The sequence below is a fragment of the Cucumis sativus genome, chromosome 3, assembly GCF_000004075.3.
Source record: "Cucumis sativus cultivar 9930 chromosome 3, Cucumber_9930_V3, whole genome shotgun sequence".
Classification (NCBI taxonomy): Eukaryota; Viridiplantae; Streptophyta; class Magnoliopsida; order Cucurbitales; family Cucurbitaceae; genus Cucumis; species Cucumis sativus.
In genome coordinates this window covers 23,013,417-23,038,342 of record NC_026657.2, presented here as the reverse complement: position 1 = coordinate 23,038,342, position 24,926 = coordinate 23,013,417, and the positions used below count along the sequence as shown (strand labels likewise).

The 24,926-nt window shown below is 34.1% G+C and overlaps 3 protein-coding genes and 2 long non-coding RNA genes across 7 annotated transcripts; 3 read left to right on the top strand and 2 right to left on the bottom strand.

Annotated features, from left to right (window-relative positions):
• Positions 1 to 55: 55 nt before the first annotated feature.
• LOC101217221 (V-type proton ATPase subunit E) lies at positions 56 to 4,007 on the top strand. The gene is made up of 7 exons (XM_004147955.3): positions 56 to 281; positions 409 to 582; positions 809 to 909; positions 1,094 to 1,250; positions 1,727 to 1,920; positions 2,604 to 2,703; positions 3,546 to 4,007. Exons 2-7 carry the CDS (start codon positions 481 to 483, stop codon positions 3,579 to 3,581), a joined length of 690 nt encoding a protein of 229 aa, XP_004148003.1. The 5' UTR covers positions 56 to 281; positions 409 to 480; the 3' UTR covers positions 3,582 to 4,007.
• Positions 4,008 to 5,563: 1,556 nt separating this feature from the next.
• Positions 5,564 to 8,972, top strand: LOC101222186 (putative pentatricopeptide repeat-containing protein At2g01510). The gene has a single exon (XM_004147972.3). It carries the CDS (start codon positions 6,150 to 6,152, stop codon positions 8,598 to 8,600), a length of 2,451 nt encoding a protein of 816 aa, XP_004148020.1. The 5' UTR covers positions 5,564 to 6,149; the 3' UTR covers positions 8,601 to 8,972.
• A 2,296-nt stretch (positions 8,973 to 11,268) lies between these two features.
• LOC101216980 (NAC domain-containing protein 83) lies at positions 11,269 to 12,787 on the bottom strand. Of its 2 annotated transcripts, none has more exons than XM_011653243.2 (3): positions 12,296 to 12,787; positions 11,934 to 12,193; positions 11,269 to 11,788 (listed from the first exon to the last, which is right to left on the bottom strand). In XM_011653243.2, exons 1-3 carry the CDS (start codon positions 12,480 to 12,482, stop codon positions 11,501 to 11,503), a joined length of 735 nt encoding a protein of 244 aa, XP_011651545.1. In that variant the 5' UTR covers positions 12,483 to 12,787; the 3' UTR covers positions 11,269 to 11,500. The 2 variants fall into 2 exon arrangements, with proteins under 2 accessions (XP_011651545.1, XP_004148002.1); XM_004147954.3 differs by having other exon boundaries at positions 11,269 to 11,785; positions 12,296 to 12,774.
• A 4,105-nt stretch (positions 12,788 to 16,892) lies between these two features.
• On the bottom strand, positions 16,893 to 21,277 carry LOC116402551. Of its 2 annotated transcripts, none has more exons than XR_004214987.1 (6): positions 21,050 to 21,277; positions 20,607 to 20,677; positions 20,450 to 20,495; positions 19,567 to 19,633; positions 18,339 to 18,444; positions 16,893 to 17,257 (listed from the first exon to the last, which is right to left on the bottom strand). It is a non-coding gene; the product is annotated as an uncharacterized LOC116402551 (long non-coding RNA). The 2 variants fall into 2 exon arrangements; XR_004214988.1 differs by lacking the exon at positions 16,893 to 17,257 and adding an exon at positions 17,984 to 18,163.
• An 883-nt stretch (positions 21,278 to 22,160) lies between these two features.
• Positions 22,161 to 24,901, top strand: LOC116402621. The gene is made up of 3 exons (XR_004215065.1): positions 22,161 to 22,543; positions 22,986 to 23,241; positions 24,455 to 24,901. It is a non-coding gene; the product is annotated as an uncharacterized LOC116402621 (long non-coding RNA).
• The last annotated feature ends 25 nt before the right edge of the window (positions 24,902 to 24,926 follow it).

Sequence of the window (24,926 nt, the reverse complement as noted above, 5' to 3'; positions counted from 1 at the left end):
TAAATATGGATCTAGAGATGAGGATCGAGTCTCCCCGTGAAAGGAAAAAAGAAAATAGAAAGAAAGAAGAAAAAAAAGAAAAAAAAGAAAAAAACAATGGAAGGCTGGTTGATATGATATCTTGTTTGGGTTTGCGATCGTGTTCCAATCTCTCTCACGTTGCCAACGTTCAGCGGGGCCCCCTTCTTCCAAATCTCACAATCTCCCTTTCACTCTTTCTTTCTTTCTTCTCTCATCCTTTCTCAATACTTCTTCGTTTTTGGTCTCCTCTCTCGAGATCGGTACGAACTCTCTGCTCTCTCTCTCACGCTCTGCACTCTATCTACTGTTTTTTCTTCTCACACCGCCCAACGCTTTCGTTCTTTTTTTTTTTTTTTTTTTTTTTCTTTTTTTTTTTTATCTATCTAGGCATCTTAGAGCAAACGATCACAGCAACGCCTGAGTTTCTAGGGCTTCGATCTTCACACACACTTCGCCAAAATGAATGACGCAGATGTTTCCAAGCAGATCCAGCAGATGGTCAGGTTCATCCGCCAGGAAGCCGAGGAAAAGGCCAACGAGATCTCCGTCTCTGCTGAAGAAGTATTTCTTTCATTTTTCCTTCGATTTCTACTTCTTTCTGCTTTAGATGCCATGATTTTACTTCTTACTTCTCTAATCCTCCTAAGAACAACCTACTTATCGGCCTTGCTTTATGATCGCTTACCTATGCCTTACAGATTCTAGGTTTCGTATATGTTGTATTTCTGTTTGTGTGCATTTACTACTGAACGGAAGGAATTCATTTTCTTTTTTCTTTCTATTGTAGGAATTCAATATAGAAAAGTTGCAGCTGGTTGAGGCAGAGAAGAAGAAGATCAGGCAAGAGTACGAGAAGAAGGAGAAGCAAGTTGAAATTCGGAAGAAGATGTAATTATCTGCACCTTTTTTCCTCCCTATAACTTGTTAATTATAGTTTCATTATTCATGCTTCATAGTTGCTTGGTTTGTTAGGGCGCACAATTTTCAATTGCTGTAAAGATTTCTTTGGTTTTTCTGCCTCAAAGTTTGTAATAGATGAATAACATCTTCGTGGAATTGATGTTTTATCCAGCGAGTACTCAATGCAGCTCAATGCTTCTCGTATCAAAGTTCTGCAAGCTCAGGATGATGTTGTAAACGACATGAAAGAGGCAGCATCAAAGGAGCTTCTCAGTATAGGCCAAAATGAACATGTCTACAAAAATCTTTTGAAGGATCTCATTGTTCAGGTTAGTAAATTTCAAATATTATCTATATTTGAATGTCATAAAGTTTGATGTATCCTTAATGATTCTTTGATTTAGTAAAACTTCTTAAAGTCATAAAGTTTTCTGCGTATGGGCTAGTTCTTATAGTTGTCTGTTTATTACACTTAAAGAGTTCATTGCAAGTGCTACTAATTGTTTATGCTAGATAATTAGGAATTTTAAATGTCCTAAACAAATCTTTGTTTCACATAGCTCTGGATGGATAAAATTCTCCTATCTGTAAGGTATCAAATTGAAACACTCATCATCCTGATAAACAATGATTGAGTTTTCTTTTTTTCATCTCTTTGTTGATGGTTGCTGCTTAGAAGGCATTGTGGGGGTTGATCTTCCCTTTAAATTTTGGTTAGTATGGTTGCTGTAGGATAAGTATGATGCTGGATATACATATACTAGATGTGTTGTGCACTGCCTAAAGGTTTTTTGTTATTTTATAGAGCTTGCTTCGACTGAAAGAGCCAGCTGTTTTATTGCGATGCCGCAAAAGTGACGTCTATTTGGTAGAGTCTGTGCTGGGTTCAGCAGCTGTTGAATATGCAGAGAAAGAAAAAGTTCATGAGCCAGAGATCATTGTTGACCATGTCCATCTTCCACCTGGTCCAAGCCATCACCATCAGCACGGTCCTTCTTGGTAATCTTTCCTTTTCGATCTTTACCATTTTTTGCATATGAACTTCCTGCTTCTTAAACTTGGTCAGTTATAATATTATTTCAGCATTGGCAAAGTTATGCTTATGTGTTATGAGATTTGGAGGTAACTTTTGAATACTTTGCCTCAGCCTGACAGGCATATCTTATTTTTCTAGTTTGTAACTAATTACACCTTCCCTGGGGACAGGCACAATTTTTTTTAGGATTATTAATCCTGCAATTTCTTACAATTGCAGATTGTACCTTTTTATTTTGACAATAGTCTTAGATACACCATGGTTCGTTCATTTCCAAATCTGTGAATTGAACTATGCTAATAAACAATACTGTTACTTTTGATAGAGATACTAGGCATGGCATTTTTTATGTTAATCCATGTTTACTAATTCAGTTAAGAAGTATCAGTTGTAATTGATAGAATGGTTCAATTTGTAGAATTTGCAAACTACGAGGGCTGTCAAATATGAACTTCAAAATACAAGGTTATGCTGTATGAAATTTGACCGGAGTACAATTTAAAATTTTCTCTATGTAAATTGTATTGAGCCCTTGTATCACAAGGTTTTCTCCTTTTGGTTCTCTATGCTATGCAGTATGCACTGTTTTCTATGAGAAATGAACAATATGTCTATAGGCTTCTAATATTAAGCTTTGATCGTTCAGCTCTGGAGGAGTGGTCTTGGCATCTCGAGATGGGAAGATTGTTTGTGAGAACACCCTTGATGCTAGATTGGATGTTGTGTTCCGTAAAAAACTTCCAGAGGTACGTATACTTCTCAACCATACCTTACTGTGTTACTGGGGTGGGTGCTAATTACATCACTAATTACTAATCCGCTCTAATTGTCTTACATCATTTTTAGAGCGAAAAAGTTCTTCAAAAAGAATTTTAGAAAGGAAAAGATCCACATTTAGAAGATTTCTTGTTTTGCTAGAAGACAAGGCTTAGTTTACTAGGTTGTTACTCAGTTTTTTTCTTTTAATTTTATAAATGTCCACTGCTATCGGTTGTGTATTCTCTACATACAAAGATGGAAAAGTTTTGTTGCACCATTCCAGAATTTGGATGAATCTTTCACAAATAACAGCACATACTTAAAGATTAAGGAGAGGATGTGAGACAAGCTTTAACGTTTTTGCCGACTGCATCTGTAAGTTCCTCAGTGCGTTATTATTTTACTGACGGGTCCACTCAAATTCATCTGCCCAGGATGCATATTTCTAACTTTGGTTAGTTACGCTTAGATTGGCAATAAAGAGGTCAAACTTTTAACTTTTGATTAACATTTAGGAATATAAGCTCAACAACATGATTCCTTTACTTTATATCGGCCTTCATAGGTGCACTTTTATACTCCTCCCTCACCTTTTCTTATCCTTTAGGAATATACAAATTCTTTATTCGAGGATTTTACACTTTTGATAAAAGAACAAAAATACAAATACTTTATCGGGGGCTCTTTGCAATATTCCAATACGTCTTTCTTTTATCACCCCTTTTCCAACTGCAAAGGAACGCCGATGGTTTTTTATTTTGTTGCACCATTTTATCAACGTTGTTCATATTTAATGTAATAAACTAACAGCTGTATTTCTCATTGGCAGATCCGTAAAAGCCTTTTCAGTCAAGTTGCTGCATGATGGATTGGATTCGTCTCTATCATGGCGCTTCCTGTGAAATAATTTATGAGTCCAAATTTGGTCTTTGATGCGAATTTTATGCCCCGAATGTCACGTATCAATAAGTATTACATTCTTTGATTTTCTTTATCTGATAGTTACAATGTTCTTGGTTTGAGCTCTACGGGGAGGTAGGCGCCCCTATCGTCTCGATAGAACCTCCGGTATCAATAATATTCCAGCTTGATAAATTGGTTTCCTTGTTCAAGTTGGGATGGCCTTTTTAGTTAAGTATATTTTTGTGTGCACATCATACAGACTATTGTCTTTATATAATGTAATGTTTGACATTTCTCTTCTGAAGGCAGTTGTTTCAAGTAAAGTTATTTCACTTGCATTCAGTTTTGTATAAGTCTTTCAATAAAATACAATGTGTTCATTCTCCTAGGTATGGTTAAGAAATGATTGTTTATCTTATTATTGACTTTTCCTTTTATTCTCATGCTTTTTCTTGGACAATAGTTAAAATGTTTGGGTACAGTACTTTTAGGGCTCATAATTAATTAAGTGTGCTGAAGTTTTAGAAAATTCTAAAGTGATATGATAGTAGATATAAAGTTTATGAAATTGTATCAGGAAAATACCCAGCTGGTTGAGGGATTAGATTGTGTTAACTTGTTTAACATGAGAACTTGTATGAGAGTTGAGCTTAAAAATTATTGTAGACATCCGTAAAAGAATGCTTTACTTTTCTTTTTTTATTAGATATTTGTGATTAATTTGTTTTGATGAGATGCCTGTTTTTCAGATCTTTGTCCTTTGTTGATGGGGATAGGCATTTTGATATGCATCGTCCCTTTTGGTATCTTAAAATTGGAAGAATCTTTGGTAATGCGGGAATTTCAGTTCTTTTTACTTTCTTTTAAGCCTTGCATTTGAGGGTTTTGCTTTTCTTCATTTTCAATACAAACAATTGGGTTAGGGTTTCAAACCCTAGGCCTTACAATTTTCACTTTGATACCAATTGAGTTCTTGGCTTCAATCTTTAACTAAGTTCTACCTTAACTAGTTGACATTAAGATATATTCATATTTTCGTTATTTTAAAATTGTGGTTATGCTTTTTAAAGGAAAAGTTTGAGAATTCTATACCTATGTCTTGGCTTGCAACTCATATTCTTTTGTAGTTATACGCTTTCCAGTTTCTTTTATTTCTATCTAGATGAGGAGGTTTAGAATGGCCTGTGTACAAATACCATTAAATAAACATATACATGGAACACAATTTATCGGCCACTCCTTTCGTAAGGCTTTGATTCATAAACAACCAAGCAAATTTATGAATCCTCCTTGTCACCGGTTTCACACAATATTGGGTTATCCGCTTTCGATGTCACCGTATTCTCCACTCTATAAAAGTATTTCCTCTTTGTCATCGGTGGTTGCTTCGACAAGAATTTTAAATTACTCTCAAACTTCGTCGACGGTAGATTTTTATCAATCCAATTACCTTTGAAATACCCACCTTCCCGCAATGGATCTCTTGGCCTTTGGTGCTAGCGATTTCCTGGTTTTTTCATTGATATATTCATGAAAAACACATTGACATATAGACATGATGTCATTGATAGAAACCATCTCAAATAGCATGATATCACTGATAGCATGAGAGAAAGGAACCTAAAGGTCGAATTGACATTTTAAAAAGTTTACATAAAACATTGCTACTTTTGCAAATATTGTTTACTTCTGCTATAGATTATAGGAAAATTGTCAAAAATAACAAAGTTGACAAAATATTTATAAATATAGCAAAAATTTGTATTCTATCAATAATAGATATTGATAGACACTAATATATTTCTGTCAGTGACATTAAAAGACAGTGGTAGAAGTATATTAAAATTTTTGCTAGAATTTATAATATTTTAATTTATTTTGGTGTTTTTAAAAATGGTTGTATATTATATTTATTTTATAATTTTACCCTATTTGTTCCAATTTTCCTTTTTGAAATGTGAGACCCGGAGGGCGCGGCTTTGGACAATTTCCCAATACCAAGCCCCAGCCACTTAGCTAATCGCGCCCCCTCGTTTTCTTCTGTTGGATCAAAGTTTTCGCGCCTTCGTTTGTTCTCCAACTTCAACGAAGCTCAATCTCATTCCTTTTACTTCCAATCTCCTTTCGAATCAAGTTTTCACTTCAAAATTCTCTGAAAACGCCAATACTTCAGATGAAGACGCCATCACTAATCATTCATTACATTTCTCCAAAATTTAACGAATCGCTGTCTCAAAAATTGGGAAATGTACACTATAAGTCATCTTCGGATTCAAAATCACTTTCCTTACCCCCTTGCAGTTTACAATTTTCTCATCATGGTTGTACACTAAAGAGCTTGTAAGTGTATTAATCTTGGATTTGTGATTACCCATTAGTTTTCTTTTATGCCTATAGCTTTTTTAAATTCGGCCTGATTGTATGAGGCACACTGTTGTGTTCAATCCTAAGGAAAACTCATTAGCATTAGCTGGTGTTACACATACATATGTGGTGTTCAATTCTGTGGGTGAATAGTAATTGAATTTCTATGAAGCCATATAGAGCGACCTTATTTCAAAACCTTGTTCTAAGAAACTCTCCAGCTCCAAAGCCGTCCTTGAATAGTAATCATCTAATTGATGCACACATTGTCAAAACTGGCTTCAATCCCAATACATGCCGCTCTAACTTCCAGGTCAACAACTTTCTCGAGAGAGGAGATCTTGTCCACGCACATCAGGTATTTGATCAAATGCCTGCCAAGAATACAATCTCTCTCAACATGATGATTTCTGGTCACCTTAAGTTTGGTAAGTTATCTAAAGCTAGAGAGTTGTTTGATGGCATGGTGGAACGTACGGCAGTGTCATGGACAATTTTGATTGGTGGTTATTTGCAATCTAACCAATCTAAAGAAGCGTTTAGGCTTTATGCTGATATGAGAAGGGGAGGGATAGAACCAGATTATGTGACTTTAGTGACTTTATTATCAGGCTTTGGGGAATTGGAAACTAAGAATGTGATTGTTCAAATTCATACCCATGTCATTAAACTTGGATATGAGTACAATCTCATGGTTTGCAACTCGTTGGTTGATGCTTATTGCAAAACCCATTGCTTATATTTAGCTAGTCAGCTCTTCAAGCACATGTTAAACAAAGACACAGTAACCTTCAATTCCTTAATGACAGGTTACTCAAATGAGGGATTGAATGAAGAAGCAATAGAGCTCTTTCTAGAACTACACAATAGTGGAATAAAACCTTCAGACTTTACATTTGCAGCCCTTCTATCTGCTGCTGTTGGTCTAGATGACACAAAGTTTGGACAACAGGTTCATGGTTTTGTTCTCAAAACCAACTTCGTTTGGAATGTGTTTGTGGGAAATGCATTACTAGATTACTACTCAAAGCATGACCAAGTGGATGAGGTAGGGAAGCTTTTTTATGAGATGCCAGAGTTAGATGGAATATCATATAATGTAGTCATCACAAGTTATGCTTGGAATGGGCAATTCAAAGAATCTTTTGATCTTTTCAGGAAATTACAGTTTACTAGATTTGACCGGAGGCAATTCCCTTTTGCAACACTATTGAGCATAGCTACAAGTAGTCTTAATTTGAGAATGGGTCGGCAAATACATTGTCAGGCAATTACAGTTGGAGCAAATTTTGAATCTCGGGTAGAAAATGCTTTGGTTGACATGTATGCCAAATGTAACGGAGATAAGGAAGCTCAGAAGATATTTGATAATATTGCTTGCAAAAGTACAGTGCCATGGACTGCAATGATCTCGGCCTACGTTCAGAAGGGAAAGCATGAAGAAGGAATAAATGTATTCAGTGACATGCGAAGAACTGGTGTCCCTGCTGATCAAGCAACCTTTGCTAGTATCCTAAGAGCATGTGCAAATCTAGCTTCAATTTCTTTGGGAAGGCAACTGCATTCGTTGCTAATTCGTTCAGGGTTTATGTCCAATGTATATTCTGGGAGCGCGTTGCTAGATACATATGCAAAATGTGGTTGCATGACAGATGCCATAAAATCTTTTGGAGAGATGCCTGAGAGGAATTCTGTCTCGTGGAATGCTTTAATCTCAGCTTATGCACAGAATGGGAATGTTGACGGCACGCTCAATTCTTTTCAGCAGATGATTCAGTCAGGCTATAAGCCAGATTCTGTTAGTTTCCTCAGCGTTTTGTCAGCTTGCAGTCACTGTGGTTTCGTCGAAGAAGCTCTTTGGCACTTCAACTCCATGACTCAAATTTATGAAGTCACTCCTAAGAGGGAACACTATACATCAATGGTTGATGTATTGTGTCGAAATGGAAGATTTGATGAAGCTGAAAAGTTAATGACTGAAATGCCATTTGAGCCTTCTGAGATCATGTGGTCCTCGGTACTAAACTCGTGCAGAATTCACAAGAATCATGAATTGGCAAAGAAAGCAGCAGATCGGCTTTTTAATATGGAAGATCTTCGAGATGCTGCTCCTTATATCAACATGTCCAATATTTATGCGGTAGCTGGTCAGTGGGACAATGTTGCAAAGGTCAAGAAGGCAATGAGGGACCGGGGGGTTAGAAAGGTCCCAGCCTATAGTTGGGTTGAAATCAAACATCAGACTCATGTATTCTCAGCAAATGATAAGTCCCATCCCGAGATGAAGAAGATTTTGAGAAAGATCAATGCATTATCGAAGGAAATGGAGAAGAAAGGATATAAGCCCGACACAACTTGTGCCCTTCACGATGTGGATGAGGTTATTAAAATTGAATCTCTTAAATACCACAGTGAACGCTTTGCTATTGCATTTGCTCTAATGAACACACCGGATGGGTCGCCAATCGTGGTAATGAAAAACTTGAGAGCTTGTACAGACTGTCATGCTGCAATCAAGGTGATCTCACAGATTGTTGAAAGGGAAATTATTGTTAGAGATTCAAGTAGGTTTCATCATTTTAAAGACGGCGTTTGCTCCTGTGGGGATTATTGGTGACTGTAAAATCTTATGAGCAGTTTAGACTATCATCACACAAGCCATGCGCTGAGTATATTAATATAATACGAATATGATATGAAAATAGTGTCGTGTAAAACCTGATTCTTGGGTCACAATGAAAGGTCAATTTCCTTTCTCCATCCATGAGGCGGCCGTGGTTCACTATTATGTTTTAGGATTCCATTATTCTTATATCTGTAGTGTATTATGCTTTCAATAGTTTTATTGTGCCGTCAATATTTATGAAGACTGACAAAATATTCTTCGTACACAATTCCTTAAACCAATTTGTTTGATGCATAAAAAACTAGAAATTGGAAGTATTTCTGTTCTTCATAGAATACCAAGCGCTCGACTGAACCTGGCGAATATGTTTGCAATTTGAGGTATCTCATCTTCTTCTTTTTTAGTTCACATTTGCCTGTTAGTTGATAATCGTGTTCACGATTCAACTTGGTATGGTTGCGTGATGGTGCTGTATTTGATTATAGTATCAACCATTTCCTTTTCCCTACGTGGCTGTGTTTTTCCTATTACTTCTACGTCATGGCTCCTGAAGTACGTGGTTTTCTACTCTGGTACTCCAATATGCTTACAGTTTTAAGAGCCTATGGTAGAAAGAGTCCCGAGTGAGTTATAAAAGTGGAAGAAAGTTTGAAGCCTATAGGGGACACTTTCTCCTTTTCAATTTATGTCATTTATTCTATCTTTCCAGTTGTTATAGTTTAGCCTTTAAAGGCCTGATGAAGTAACTACGGTTATTGAGAAGATCGTGAAGGAATTTCTTTTGTGAATGTTCTGCAAATGGAGGGTAGTTTTCATTTAGTGAATTGGATGGTTGTTTGTGAAGGACCTGCAAATGAAGTGACTAAGATTATGGGATTAGCTTGATTTGCATTCACCTGGAATTCTGTAGATGAGCCAGAACGGCCGTTACATGCCCCTTGTGCACATATTGGTTCTGTCTCAGATTAATCGAATAAGAAAACTGGGTATCATGTTACAATATATGGTTATGTTCTTCTCTTAGCTCCTTTTAGTTTTTCCTTGGTTTGCTTCAGGGTCTCTATTTTAACGTTTCAAACTAGAATAAAGTTATGCTGAAGACGTGCGGGCTTGGCATATTACTTGTGTCAGCAGCTCCTGCTGGTGGTTCTGCATTCGAATACAGACATACTCTGAAGAATAAATAAATAAATAAAAAACAAATTGAAACTTGAAACGAAAACCCTCTATTCGATGAGCTCGGAAGATTTCCTGTCGATCACTTCCAAGGATTGCGTAATATCAGCTGCTACTTTGACGAACCACTTCTTAATTGAATATTGTGGATGACTTATCCATAGAACTGTGCGATGGAGTTAATATTTTTGCTATTTTAAATTATTTTTTCGTATTGTTGAAGATTATTGCCTTAAAAGTTGTGGCAAATGTCATTACTAGCTGCTTTAAATAGACAGACACAAACATGGCAAACACCAGTACCTCTCGTACTTGCTAATGAATTTCTGAAATTGACATGACAGGTCCACTCCAGGGGCTTACACACCAGAACTTACAGGTTAAATTTCTATATATCTTCATCTCTCTTCTTTAATATTGTGGCGTGCAGAATTTTACCTTCGTTTTAATAAGATCATCTTCTCTTCAAAGATTCTAAAACCTCTGCGGCAAGAAACTAACTTTTGCTTCTCCATTCAACTATATCTCTTTAGACTTCCACTACTGTTCTGCTGCTTAGGGAATCTCACGTCGTTTTTGCTTGTTTATATATATAAAAACATTGAATTCTTGAAAAATTGAACCTGAACACAAATCTAAAAGAGCAGGAAATTTCTCAACTGTAGAAGGATTCTTTTTTTTATTATTATTCTTGAAATATTGAAGCAGAACAATATATATATATATACACACACACACACACACACATATATATATATGCATGTATTCTTTTTTCTTGGAAAGAAGAGTTCCTGGATATTTGTGTTTATTAGGTCTTCTACTAGTAGACAAAAAGAATCTTATACCCGTAGGTCGTAGCTCACCGTGAGGATGCGTTGTGTTGCTCAAAGCTTTCAAATTTACATTTTCCCTCAATAAAAGAAATACAATTACTTTATTTTAAAATCTTGCTCAGCCATCCCCTCTCGACCAAACCCCATTCTTTAGGAGAAAACATATCCAACCCAAATCTAATAATTTATACCTCTACAGCTATTGAAGATGAGAGAATCTCTCTCTCTCCCACTCTTAAAAAAATCAATAAAAATCTAAAATCAAGAAAGTCGTGGAGATTCGAGGGTTTGCAAAGATATTAAAACTAGTGATGGGGTATCAAATTCATATGCCAAAGATGCCTTTACGAATAGCCTCACATGAAGGCTCCTCACTCTCCACTAATTATCTATTAAATTGGATACCAAAATACCACTACGCCCTCTCTAATGGATGCTTAAGTTTGTCATTATCTTTCATAATTATGGACGAGTTGTAGATTGTCTCATTTGCCCCATAGTTTTGGCCTTCTGGCTTTTTTTTATAGTCAGCTAAAATACCAAAAAGAAAGAAGAAATAGAAAAGGTGCTACTTTTTTCCCTTCTCCCCCACCCTCATGATTATCTCGAAAACCGAGTTTTGGTAGAATTATCGCCAGGGCACACAAAAAGGTGGGAAACTCAAATTGCATTGAAAAGGTGGAAATGTAAAAAAGACATCTATCTTTCTTTCTTTCTCTTTTGGCTTTCCCCCAAGTTAAATTTGCCTTTTTTTCCTTTTGGTTCTTCTCTTTTTGACTCATTGTCGTTACTTAATCAGAGCCAGAGCAACCCAAAACAAAACAAAACAGAACAAAACAAATCAAACGTTGAGCTGCTGAAGAGAAGAGGGGTATCTCTAAGTCACACCCCTCTCACGTGAGCTTGAGAAAAATATGAAGAAAAGCCTAAGCCTAAGCCTAAACTACTGCTGCTCTCTTCTTGATCTGTAGCATTTGAAGAAACTTCAGTGACTCCACTTGAACTTGACGAAGAAGGCTGTGGAAATTCCCAACCATCCTCCACCCTCAAATCCAATACGCTTGCCTCCTTGGCTACACTCAATCTCTGCTTCTCTTCCACCCCTTGCCTCTTAGGCCTTCTTCTCTTTTGAAACAAGCTGTACACAGCCCAATCCCCCATTTCAATCTGCTTTTATTTTGTAGTCAATTAGTCCAGAACCAAAAGAAAAACAAACTCACAGAATTAAAAAAGGAATCAGTTCATTGTAAATATATTTTAAAAAAAGGGTAGTATTGGTAATTTAGTACAAGTCGACGGTCAAACTTGTCTTTACCTGTGTTGAGTTGGGAGTTGTTGGAGATGCAGAGGGAGGCAATCGATATTCATGCATGACCCACCGAGTTGCACTTGTTCTCTCACAAAACTTAGATTCAGAAAAAACCAAAGTTTTCCTAAAACCAACCAACTGGTTCATCGGCTCTTGGCTTAATATCAACTTCTCTTTCCCAATAGACTTCCATATCCCACACCCAGCACTCCTCCTAAAGAAACTCTTCTGTTTGCTGAAAAAGAATCTCTTTTCTTTCAAATCCCCTAACCAAGAAACAAAAACAGCAAGAACAACAACAAAGAATCCCATCAAAATCCAGATAATAAGAAAGTGTATGATAAGTTTTGTAGAGAAATAGAAGAAACCTGGCAAAGCCCATGGATCTGTGAGGAAGATATCGACGTCAGGAATAATAGAAGCAGGAAGTGGCAAATGAAAGACCTTCCTCTTCAGGTAATGGGAGACCAACTCCTGATCTGTAGGGCAAAATCGATATCCAACAGGCAATCTGATGGATCCTCCATTGAGGACAAAGGTTGAAATGTTGTCCATAGGGGAAAAGAATGATATGGTAGGAAATGGGTGAGAAGAAGTCTCAAAGAGATAGAGAAATATGAATGGAGAAGAAAGAAGCCATGTGGGGATTGATTTAAATAAAAAAAGTGAAGATGAAGGGGAATAGAAATAGGAATTGGGAATCAGGAATTAGGAAGGAGGAGAAGGAAGATAGAAAAGAAAGGAAGAAGGGAGTGTTGTGGTGTGGTGTGGTGTGGTGCGGTGCGTAAGAGAAAGACAAGGATCTTTCCTTGCGTTTTATGGAATGTAAGAAATTGGAAATCCTTAGTCCCACTACAATTCGGAATCCCAAAACTCTTTTCTTTTTCTCTTTCTTTTTCTCTTTTTTAAATAATATAATTATATAATATTTGTATTTTTGACTTTTTCGAAACCGAATTCTTTTGACGGCGTCGTTTGCTCTCACGACCGCGTGTCCCTAACAAACTCCAAAAAAAGCCTTCCTTTGTTATTATTATTAACACGCCAACCTAAGCAACCTCTGTTTTACATTTACTTTCCAAAATTCACAAATATATATCTATACGTATTCGTACTTTTTTAATTCAAAAACAATTTTAAGCATTATTTTGAATTCTGGAACTCTCATTGCTTCTCAAACTACATACACTTCTGAACCTTCTTCTACATCTACTCCTTTTAAATCTTTTCTATTATTTACTACATAATCTTAATTTTTTTATTATACATTTTTTCATTTCCTATACATTTTTAACCAACAATTTTTCTAAATGCATTTTCAAAGTTTCTAAATGCATTTTTACTTTTTAACCACATATTTGTAATTTAAAAATCATCCATTTTTCCATCGTTTAATTTCAAATCAAATAGCTTTTTTCATACATATAACCATCCAAAAAACGTAACTCATATACTTTCATCAAGAAGTTAAAACTTTAAATCTACCCTAAGTATTTTGTTGAAATTTAAAAAGTGAGAATCTATATTGATTTTTAAATGCTTAAAGATGATTATAGAATTAGAGAGTTTATATAATATGTTTATCTAAATTTTAGAGTGAAAAAAATAAGTAATGTATTAGCACACAAGTATGATTATAACTTATGTTTACACTCAATGCATTCTACGGTAACAAAGATATGCTTCGATTTTTTGTAGACCTAACCTCTACCAAGACGTAAATTTTCTCAAGACATGCATGTCTCCTCATTCAAGCATGTGATATTCTTGTTATCAACTTGCAATATTCATGTCAATCAATTGTTTATAACACAGACAGTCCTTCGTGTCACTGGGTTTAGATCAATAACCTAGCACAAATATAGGTTTTTTTGGTCTTTAACGATCATTCTTCATTTCTTTGGATCCCTCGGGTGGGAGTTGAATCTAATGGAATCTTTGGATCATGAATTGATTGTTTGACCTTTTTCTACAGGTTTCCTAGAATCAACATTATTGTTGGTTGTCCTTGATGGTGAGGTGAGTTTTGGGTCTATTGTTTGTGATTCTAACGGTATGACCTTGATGCCTATGGAGAGATTACAATTTTTGGGTTTGATTTATTGAGTGAGCTAAAACAATTACGGTTTATGGAAGCATATTCAAAGAAGCTCTTGAAGCTGTATCATTTACCCATTTTGATCTAAAATAGTTTTACAAAGCAAAATTTATCAAGCACATCTCAAAGTAAGCTTGACTTAGTAATATTGTCATGATTTTCATCTCTTGAGATTGAAGGTTCAATCTCTTACTCTCATCGTTGTACAAAAAAAAAATATATATTGTCAAAGGAGGTTTTATATTTTGTTGATTCAATTTGTGACCACATGCATGTAGTGTTGTAGTCTAAGAATTCTTCCTCGTCAACCACACATGTAATACAATTGTACAACATTTAGCTTTCGAATAAAGTTTTTCGAGATTTAGTTAGAAAATCATCGTCCATATAGGGTAACTAAAAACACAAATAAGTAAATCTATAAGTCCAACTATTTTTTTTTTTACCTAAGGTCTTAATTTTCTCTTTCAAAAGTAACTATTTAATTTTGTAACTAATTCAACTAATAAAGTTGTCAATTCAAGCATAGTTAAAAGTGAATAAAGATCACAGATCGATCACCATTCAAAAAGTTTAATGGTAAGATCTCCCTATTTGAAAGAACTATACAAAAATCAACTAATAGAGAACAAAAATCAGCAAATAAAGTTAAGTCGGTTTAAAAGTATTGAATGTGAATTTAAATACATTATTTTGTATATGATAATATAAATAACTTTGATTTCTAATTTATTTAACCTTGAAGGAGAATCATTTTCCTTTGCAAAAAATTTTTCGAATTAAGATTCTAAATTTGAACAAAATATATGAGAACATTTATTCTCATCCCAACGTTTCCCCTTGGAATAAATTTGGTTCTAATTCCCTTTTCCTTTTCCTTTTAGTAATATTAATATTATATAAGAATACAAGTAAAAAAGAATTTGATCTTAAGCCATGGGAGAAATCACCTATAACACAAGTCCAATATAAGTTTATCCGTTTTCAAGTTGTGTTTAACATTGAGTATGGTAAAATGTACATCTAAACAAATAACAAAAGTTATCGATCTAATATGAGATTAATCATCGATCTAGAATATAAATATTATTTTGTCCAGATTCAACTAACAAGAAAATGAGTGGGAAGTTCTTATAAGTGATTTCAAACCACACGATTGATATGATAAGTGATACTATAATCCTATTAACAATTAAATATGATCTTATTACGATATTCAATTTTAATCAACAAGGGTGTATGATATGAATGGTAGGAAATTAGATGGAACCAATTTCACTATTTATCGATTCCCATCTTATATATTTATTTGGTGGAAATAAATTTTATTCTTATTCATATTCTTATATCAAATAGCTTGTATGAGTAAATGAAGAGACACCAAAGTCGAATAGATTTTATATGTATCGTAGGCTGACTATCATGTAAATGCATTATTTATTATTTTAAAAAAAGACGTAATTATCATTTATTGGTTTTTCAATTTATAAATAAGATTTTCTTGTAAAAAGTGGAGACACCAAAGGGAATATAGATAACGAGATAGTATAATATTAAAATAAATAAAATAAGAAAATAAAAACCTCTCCAAATTATCTAAATCTAAATGGGTGTCTAACAAAATTCACAAAATATCACTATTTAGATATAATTTGTCAACATGAGATGAATTATATAATCGTTAAAACTTGATATTTTCAGGGTATATGAGAATGTAGTGAGAATATGGAGGGACTGATGCATGACAATAGACACTAAACATTACTCACTTGAGATCTTTGAGTTGCTGTATTTGAATGTTGTACACCAATTTTTCAAATATTAAGGTTGGTAATGATTTTGTAAATAAGTCTGTTAGAGTTATTTTTGAACAAATTTGTTGTACTTTGATGTGTCGTCATTTTCTTCAATAGATCACGAGTGTAGAAAAACTTAGGTGAAATATATGCTTTGATTTCTCTCCCTTAATATATCCCTCTTTGATTTGAGCTATACATGACATGTTGTCTTCCTATAGTATTGTTGGAATAATTTTACTAGAAGACAAGCCACATGTTCCATGAATGTGCTGAGTCATTGATCTTAGCCATACACATTCTCGACTTGGCCTCGTACATTATTGCAAGAACTTCAACATGCACTAGTACAAAAGTGGTCTACGACGACAGTTATTTACTGTCGTAAACGAAATTCGCGACAATTATTTTCAGTCATAGAAGCGGGAGTCATGGAAAGTCCTTCAATGACAGTTTTTAAAAACTGTCGCAATAAGTTATTTTATGACATGAAATAAAGGTCGTTAATCAGAATTCAACGACGTCAAGTAACTGTCATATTTTATTTTATGACAACAAATAACTATCATCATTTGTGTATTAACGACGGTTAAATAAATGTCGCGAATTCATTTATTGTGACATTTTTTAATTGTCATGAATATGTTAATCGCGACAGTGTTTTTGTATAAAAATGTCATTGTTTTGCTATTGACGACATTTTTTTTGTCACATATAGGGTAATCGTGACAATTTATTTGATTAAACAACTGTGATCGTTTTCGGATTGACAACAATTAATCATTTATTTTATATTGCAAATTTCTCAATTTACTACAGTTTTTTCCGGTTCTCCTTGCTTCTCCACCATTACACGAACCATTTGAATGACAATAATGTAGCTGAGAATGACAATTTTGAATTTATAATATTGACACCCAGAAAAAAGTAGCAACACTTTAATATATATACGATATAATACAATTTATAATATTCGTACATTTTCAATCAAGTGTCAACAATTTACAAGTACGGAATCCCAACCCTTAATCAAAAAAATATTTTAAATAGCATTAGAATACATCTAACAAGATTTTCTGCAGAAGCATAAACGACCAACCGAGAATGTTTGTCTCTGAAAATGTTCTTTGAAAGAAAACTCATGAAGTTGTCGACTCCGGTTGAACCTACGAAGACAACATGAATATAAGCGTCCATAACACATACATTTGTGAACCAACATTACCACAACAAAGAAGAAAATGGAGGGCTACCATGTAGTAATGTGAATGTAAAATGTTGAAGAGAATTATTGGTGACGTAAACGAATAAATATAAGTGATATAAGCATTTTTAAGGATATAAGCATTTAAGAATACTTTCATCTCCATTTTTTATGAAGTTAATCTTGCCACAACAACTGCAGCAGCCTCTTGATCAAACCCTTGCACCAATTCCTGAAATCAATGCCTCAAATATTTAGCTTTTTCCCAACATCGAGATAGAGAAAGAGAACCAAACAGAGAATTCATCTGTTTGTATTGGCTTCTCATTATTCATGGAGACAAAAAGAGACAAATACAGATAGTTCAAGTGTGTGTGTATGTGTGCATAAAGCACTAGATAGGGTTGAGGTTTAGGGCACATCAAACCAATATATATACAACCACTCTTGAATATTTTTCATGAATAGAAATGATGGTGTTCATTTGTACGTGCAAAATGTCAATTGCAAAATGTCAACCATGAAATATATAATCCTGTTCTCACAAGTAATTCCACAAACTAATTTTTCCTAGTTACTTGGGTTGAGGTTTCTTCAAACATGTACACGATGGAAGAAGTGAGATGAGATCGAAGCTTAGCATGACAAGCAGAAAAACAAGAAGTGAGATGAGATCGAAGCTTCAAGTATAAGAATGCAAAGCACTCTCTCACCCTTGTTTCTTGCAATAAAACTCTCAAAATTAAATATAGTAACAAACATTAGCTATTCTTTGGTTAACTCTTCTTCGATGAAATTTAGTTTATTATCCCATTGTCAATACTAGCTCTAAGAATCTGTACATACTCTACTCTTAAGTTAAAACCTATTACATTGAAAAATGTGAGACCGGCCAAAGAAGAAGTTTCCTCCTCCCTAGGCTTACTGCACTGTTGTCCATGATAAGAAAGGTACTTCAAAAAAAAAATGTCCAAGGTATGCAAATTTCATCAATGAAAAGTTCACAATGTTTAAAGTAGAGCAAAATAACCATTTGTAGTCCTTAAAGTTGGGTCGTTCTTAGTCCTTACAACAAAAACGCTACGACAATACATGTATGACAATTTGTAGTCCTTAAAGTTGAACAGTTTGACATATCCTTGAGGGACCAAAGAAACGTAGTTAGAAAAACTTAATAAGAATGAGAATAAATACAAGTAAGGAGGGTGGTATTGTCCCAAATTTCCACAACTCTTCTCAAACTTACAAAATTCTATGGAAACTCATCAATAAACAATAGAGCTTTAGGTAAACTTTTGAAATTGGAAACTTACCATGGCTCTATTCGGTGCAAGTCCACATACTTTACTTTTTTTTTACCTTTGAGTTAAACAAACAATAGAGCTTTAGGTAGACTTTTGAAATTGGAAACTCATCAACCTAGCCATATAAAGATCAAATTTTCTTTAACAAAATGTACGTTGAAGTCCTTCCAACCCGATTAAAAAAAAAACAAAACAGATAAGTCTAACACTTTAACAAATTTCTAGTGCATATTATGCATCTCAATTGATCACAACAAAATAAGATTGAACATAAATACCCATAAGCAATACCTTTTCAATGTTGATCATTAAACAAACTTCATTTTAATAATAATAAAAAAAATACGATGAGATACCAAATAGCAAAAATGAATGAAATGGGATTCATTATTCACTTAGTTTAACTTGAAGAAGTAAAATACATGGGAAGAAAAATCAACAATCTCCTCAAATATGCCAATAGATTAGGGTAGCCTTGATACTACAAATTACCATTAATCAATAAACAAACGACACAACAAAACGCAGAAGCTCCAATTTCAAAACATGTTATTAACATAATTGATCAAAATGGTACACTACAAGAACAATGTGGGATAAACAAACCATTGTGTTTTTTTTTTTGGTGACTCTCATAAAATCCATAGATATTCACAACAAACCAATTTCAACAAACCCTAAAGAGAACTATGTACATAAAAGACATGTCTCTAGAAACAAAACCTGACGAGAAACTACTGTTCTACTTACTTTCCATGGTTTATAAACTTTAAGAAAGATTAAAAAAAATATAACAAGATATATATATACACACCTTATATAGGACATTATGTAATGGGACAATGAAAAATAAGTTCAATAAACTTTAATGTACCCCAATCTACCATAAACTTGAGTTCACTCAAAACCTTTAAGAAAATTGACAAATAGAAATATAATCAAGCAAACATAATCATTTTGTTAGGTACATGCAAGATAAACTATTCCACACCAACATATATAATCAGTATACAAATGAAATCTTTGAGTTTCACAAGCTAAACTCAATTTAAACTTTGAACTAACAAGTTCAAACAATTTTCATTGTAATTCAATAGTTAAAAACGTACCTTGGAGCCCTTCCAACCCTATCAAAAAAACATATAAGTCTAGCACTTTAACAAATTTCTAGTGCATATTATGCATCTCAATTGATCACAACAAAATAAGATTGAACATAAATACTCATAAGTAATACCTTTTCAATGTTGCATTTTCATAAAAATTCAACAAGCATTGTCACTCTCTCGAGGATTCTTCAAGCCCTAAGTATGAAAAAATGTTCAATGATTAAATCGTACTCCATTTACATGACAATTTGACAAAGTTGAGTTGATAACTCTCATAAAGCCCTTAATCCCCCCCTCCCCCAATTTCCAACACTATTGTTGGAAAGGAACAACAAGATCTTTCAAAGTAAGGAAATAACTACTATGGAGATTTTGGATGATATTAATTCAAGCAAACGTTGATATACTACTAATATACCATACTAATTAGACTAAAACACTTTCAACGAGACTAGAATTATACAAAATATACTTTAAACCACAATAGTTGAATATGTATTTTGGTAGAGAGGTAGATACTACTTACTTGAACAAATAACGACAACGTCCTTGAAGTAAGAGAACTTTATGCTAATCCTCAATTCAATCAATTATTCAAAATGTCATAAGGTAGTCATAGGAAGAAAATATAGTTTAAAAACGTTGATTAAAAGTAGAGGTAAAAAAAGTGTATAGGCTTAAGTTTCAAAAACTTAAAGTCAAAAACCAAATAGATAACATACATAAATTCTCTTGGAAAGTGTATAGGCTTAAGTTTCAACATACACATTCATACATTTCCAATGTGTATAACATACATCGCGGTTTATGTTTCAAGCAGATGGTGTATTTCGACATTTTCAAATTTACTCCTCTTGGAAAGGTCTAGCATAGTAAGTGAGTGGCAAATAAAATTCTACCATACAAAATAAATCTTAATTCACCATCATTTTTTTGCTTTTCCTTTCAATATAGAACATGTAGTAATTTTTGTTGCTACTGTCCTTATTGTAAGAAAGGGAGAGAACATACCTATAATTATCAATAATCACTTCCCTCTATCCTTCAATCAAAGCAACTCAATAGCAACCATAAACAAAATATCAATAGAAAAATCAAAAGTATTAATTTTGGAAAATACATAGACAAACAAAAAGACCCTACACACTAACAAAGTTTAAAATCTCACATTTCATTTTTCATTCTCTTTTTCTCAAAGCTTCAGCCCATAGCCATGACATCTCCCTTGACCTTGATTTCCTAATTCGAACGAACAAATATCAATAAAAAATCAACCAAATGCTTCATTGAGGCATTTCATCAAACACATTGTAAGCTACAAAAATGATTCATTGAGGCATTTCATCAAACACATTGTAAGCTACCAAAATGTTTCATCACATAGCCAACCATAAAGAAAAAATGTAGATTCAAATTAGAAAAATGATTGTAAACAACAATATTGAATAGGATGGTAGACAAAACAAACACATATCTCATATAAAAGCAAAACTATGATGGATGTTTTTCATAAAAAGAACCATCAATATATCACATTGTGGGTAAAATGAAAGCATTTGAAGTTAATATACTGTATAAATACAAACAATAGAAATAATGGTTGAGATTCACCAGTGAGTTCAGCGGTGCAAGGGGTGTTGGGTGGTTGCATCGGCTGAAGGAGAGAAAGAGAGGGATTTTGCGCGTTGTTGACCAAACGTCTAGTCTTTTCCGGCGTATGTGAGAGAGGGAGAGAGATGGTTAGCGGATGGGAGGAAAAATCGAAGAGGGGCGACGTGTGGATCTTCCAAAGAGAAGAAGAAGAAGAGAAGAAGAAGAGAAGAAGAAGAGGAGGAGGAGGTAGAGAAAAAGTTTTGGAGATGTTTTATTTTAATAAATAAATTATTTAATGTTTTTAGAATTAGGAAAAAATCTGATTTTAATAAATTTTTTATTTAAAATAAATTTTATTTTAATAAATTAAATAAAATATTTTTTGTATCTTTTATGACACCAAATAACTGTCGCGAAAAGTAAAATCCGAAAAATTCCGTCTTTTCCCGCCAAAAACGCGGTTTTTTAGCTTTTGTGACAGTTTTTTATTTTCTCCTTTCAATTTGGGATATATACAACTGTCATAGTAAACCATTTTTCTACTAGTGATGATTTGAGAAGGTGGCTATCATGGTCTGTTTCATTAATTGCATGTCTTGATATAGCAGTTCCTCTACATGTGAATAGATAACTTGTTTGAGATCTAATTTGGTGTGAATTAGATAATTATCCACAATATGCAAAACCAACTAATTATAAATCAAATTTTGATTTATTTAAATAAAACAAACTCATATCAATTGATCGAAGATAACAAAGTATATGCTTAATTTAATTTCAATGAATTTTTGTTGAAGATGAACTGTGTCTAGCTAATAAATTTACTAAAAATGCAATGTTTGAGTCTTGTATTATTAGCAAGATACATAAGTGCACAAATTGCACTAAGATATGGTACTTTTGGACCTAGCTAGAAGTTTTTTGTTATCATCTTGAGGTAAAAAATACATATTCTTCACATCTCGTGAACGAACTTGTTTTGGAATGTTCAATGAATATGTTTTATCCATATAAGACCTTTTCAATTTTTTTTATTGTATAAGTTGATTGATGAACAAATATCACATTTTCTTGAGATCTTTCACAAGTTAAGGCAAAATTTTATTTTTATGAGATCTTTCATGGGAAATTACCAAAAATAAGCCAAAAATGGAGGAATAAAAGATTTATGAGATTGATTTTTAAAAAGTTGATTTCTAGGACAAATTATGTGTGAATTGTCTAAATTACCCTTAATTCATTTTACCTTCCATTCCTTCTCCTCAACGCAGAAACAAAACGCACAAAAAAAAAAAAAAAACACACACACACACACATTCGCTTTCTTCTCCTTCTACTTCGGTGCATATCATCGCTTCTCGGATGTCGTTCGTCGCTCCTCCGGTGTGAACTAAAAGATCTGAACAAAGAGCCAAAGCTACACTTGTTACTTCTCTAAGGAAAAAACTAAACCCCCTAATCTTCTTCCTCCAAACTTTCCTCTGATTTTCGACTCAAATATTCAGCAATTTGGTGGGTAACTATTCTTTGTTTATTTCTATTTTTCTTCCTTTTTAATACGTGAATTAGGGTTGAATCAAAAGACCGCTTACTGAGTCGAATCTTTGATGATGGCACACAGAGATCACGGTGAATTAGTACATGATAGAAAAACATGTTTAAGATTTTGCCGAAATTTTAAATAGAGACCTAGGTAAGGATGGATTAGCTTAGGTGAAATTTTGTGATCATTTTATGATCGTTATAATGGTTACAATTTTACTTGTTTCCAATTCAGTCTCCTATTTTTTGAACTGAGTAAGAGGGAGTGGATGAATATTCAATGGTAGCATTAGAAATGTATTTGTTTCGAAAGCCCATATGATTTTTTTCCTTTTGGGTAGATTCTGTTTTGCAATCTGAACGGACTTTATATATAGGGTTGGTGCTTCATTGTGATTTCTTTTTTTTTCAGTTGCTGCTAAGATAATTTTGGTGGAAGAAAAGAGACGGATCAATGCCAAAGGGTTTGAAGAGTAAATATCAATCTACTTCTCATTAGGTTTTGAAGGAAAAAGAAAAGAATTGTGTTAATGACCTTGAAGGGATATTCACTAATCTTCAAAATGCAAGGAAGGAGAGTCGTACTACTGACATTGCACGTGTCTCTGTTTTACTTTCGACTTCAACTCCGGCGGACGCTTCTCCACTTCCATCCATTTCGATTTCAGGTTTGTTTTCACCGGACCTCTCCATTTCTTATCCACTCCTCTACGTTGGCAGTGCCGTATCCATCATTTCCTTTGCAATGTACTGTAATAATAGAAAAACCATACCTTGGAGTTTAGAACTTGAATTCGAACATATATTTGGTATCCCATATAAACTCTGCAAAGCTACCAGTACAATAGAATATCATAAGCTGCATTGTTGAAAGACCATTTCCTTTGCAATTTGTTGAAAGACATTATCATAAGCTGCATTGTTGTTCTCTACTTTGTTAATGTTTTTAGTGATGTAGTTCCAATAGAATACAATCTTTAGAATGCATGTTTAGCTAGTCTAGGTAGTCTACTAGGTGTTAAGGCTTTAGGGTTAGCAATTTTATTAGACTTAGCTACTTTGCCTTGAATTTTTCCATCATCTCGCACCTATCAGCACCTATCTCGCACCTTCCAAAATTTTGAGTAGAAGTCCCAAGATGAGAGTGTTAACCTTCCTAAACCGTTTAGAATGCATGTTTAGCTAGTCTACTAGGTGTTATGGCTTTAGGGTTAGCAATTTTATTAGACTTAGCAACTTTGCCTTGAAATTTTCCATCATGCCGCACCTATCATCTCTCACCTTCCAAAATTTTGAGTAGAAGTCCTAATATAAGAGTGTTAACTTCCTAAACCGTTTAGAATGCATGTTTAGCTAGCAATTTTATTAGACTTAGCAACTTTGCCTTGAAGTTTTCCATCATCTCGCACCTATCAGCACCTATCTCGCACCTTCCAAAATTTTGAGTAGAAGTCCCAATATAAGAGTGTAAACTTCCTAAACCGTTTAGAATGCATGTTTAGGGACTCTACTAGGTGTTAAGGCTTTAGGGTTAGCAATTTTATTAGACTTAGCAACTTTGCCTTGAAGTTTTCCAGCATCTCGCACCTATCAGCACCTATCTCTCACCTTCCAAAATTTTGAGTAGAAGTCCCAAGATGAGAGTGTTAACCTTCCTAAACCGTTTAGAATGCATGTTTAGCTACTCTACTAGGTGTTAAGGCTTTAGGGTTAGCAATTTTATTAGACTTAGCAACTTTGCCTTGAAGTTTTCCAGCATCTTGCACCTATCAGCATCTATCTCTCACCTTCCAAAATTTTGAGTAAAAGTCCCAAGATGCTAGTGCATCCATGTTTAGTAAGTCTCTTATGCAATTATATTTAATTAGTTTTTTTATGCAGGTTTCAGTATGGCTTCGACATCAACTAACGGTCCCATGTACAAGATTGACCCTGCTCATCATTTTCAGTCTATAGTAAGTAGTTTATCACATTTAGTAAGCAGGTTGACTATGTTGTCGGATCAAAACAAGACTGTCAAGATCCTTGGGTGAATGTTGATTACATTTACTCTCCATTCAATATCCATGGCAATCATTGGATTATATTATGCTTGGACTTGGTACGTTGTCAAGTTAAGGTATGGGATTCGCTTCCGTCGCTGACGAGTGCCGAAGATATGAGAAGCATATTAGAGCCAATTCAAGAGATGGTGCCAAATTTGCTCGATGCTACTGGATTCTTTGTTAGGAGAGGCGGATCATCAACACACAAGGAACCTTGGCCACTTGTCATTGTCGACTCCATTCCACTTCAACGCAACAATAGTGATTGTGGTGTATTTACAATTAAGTAGAATATGAAGCTTCTGGTT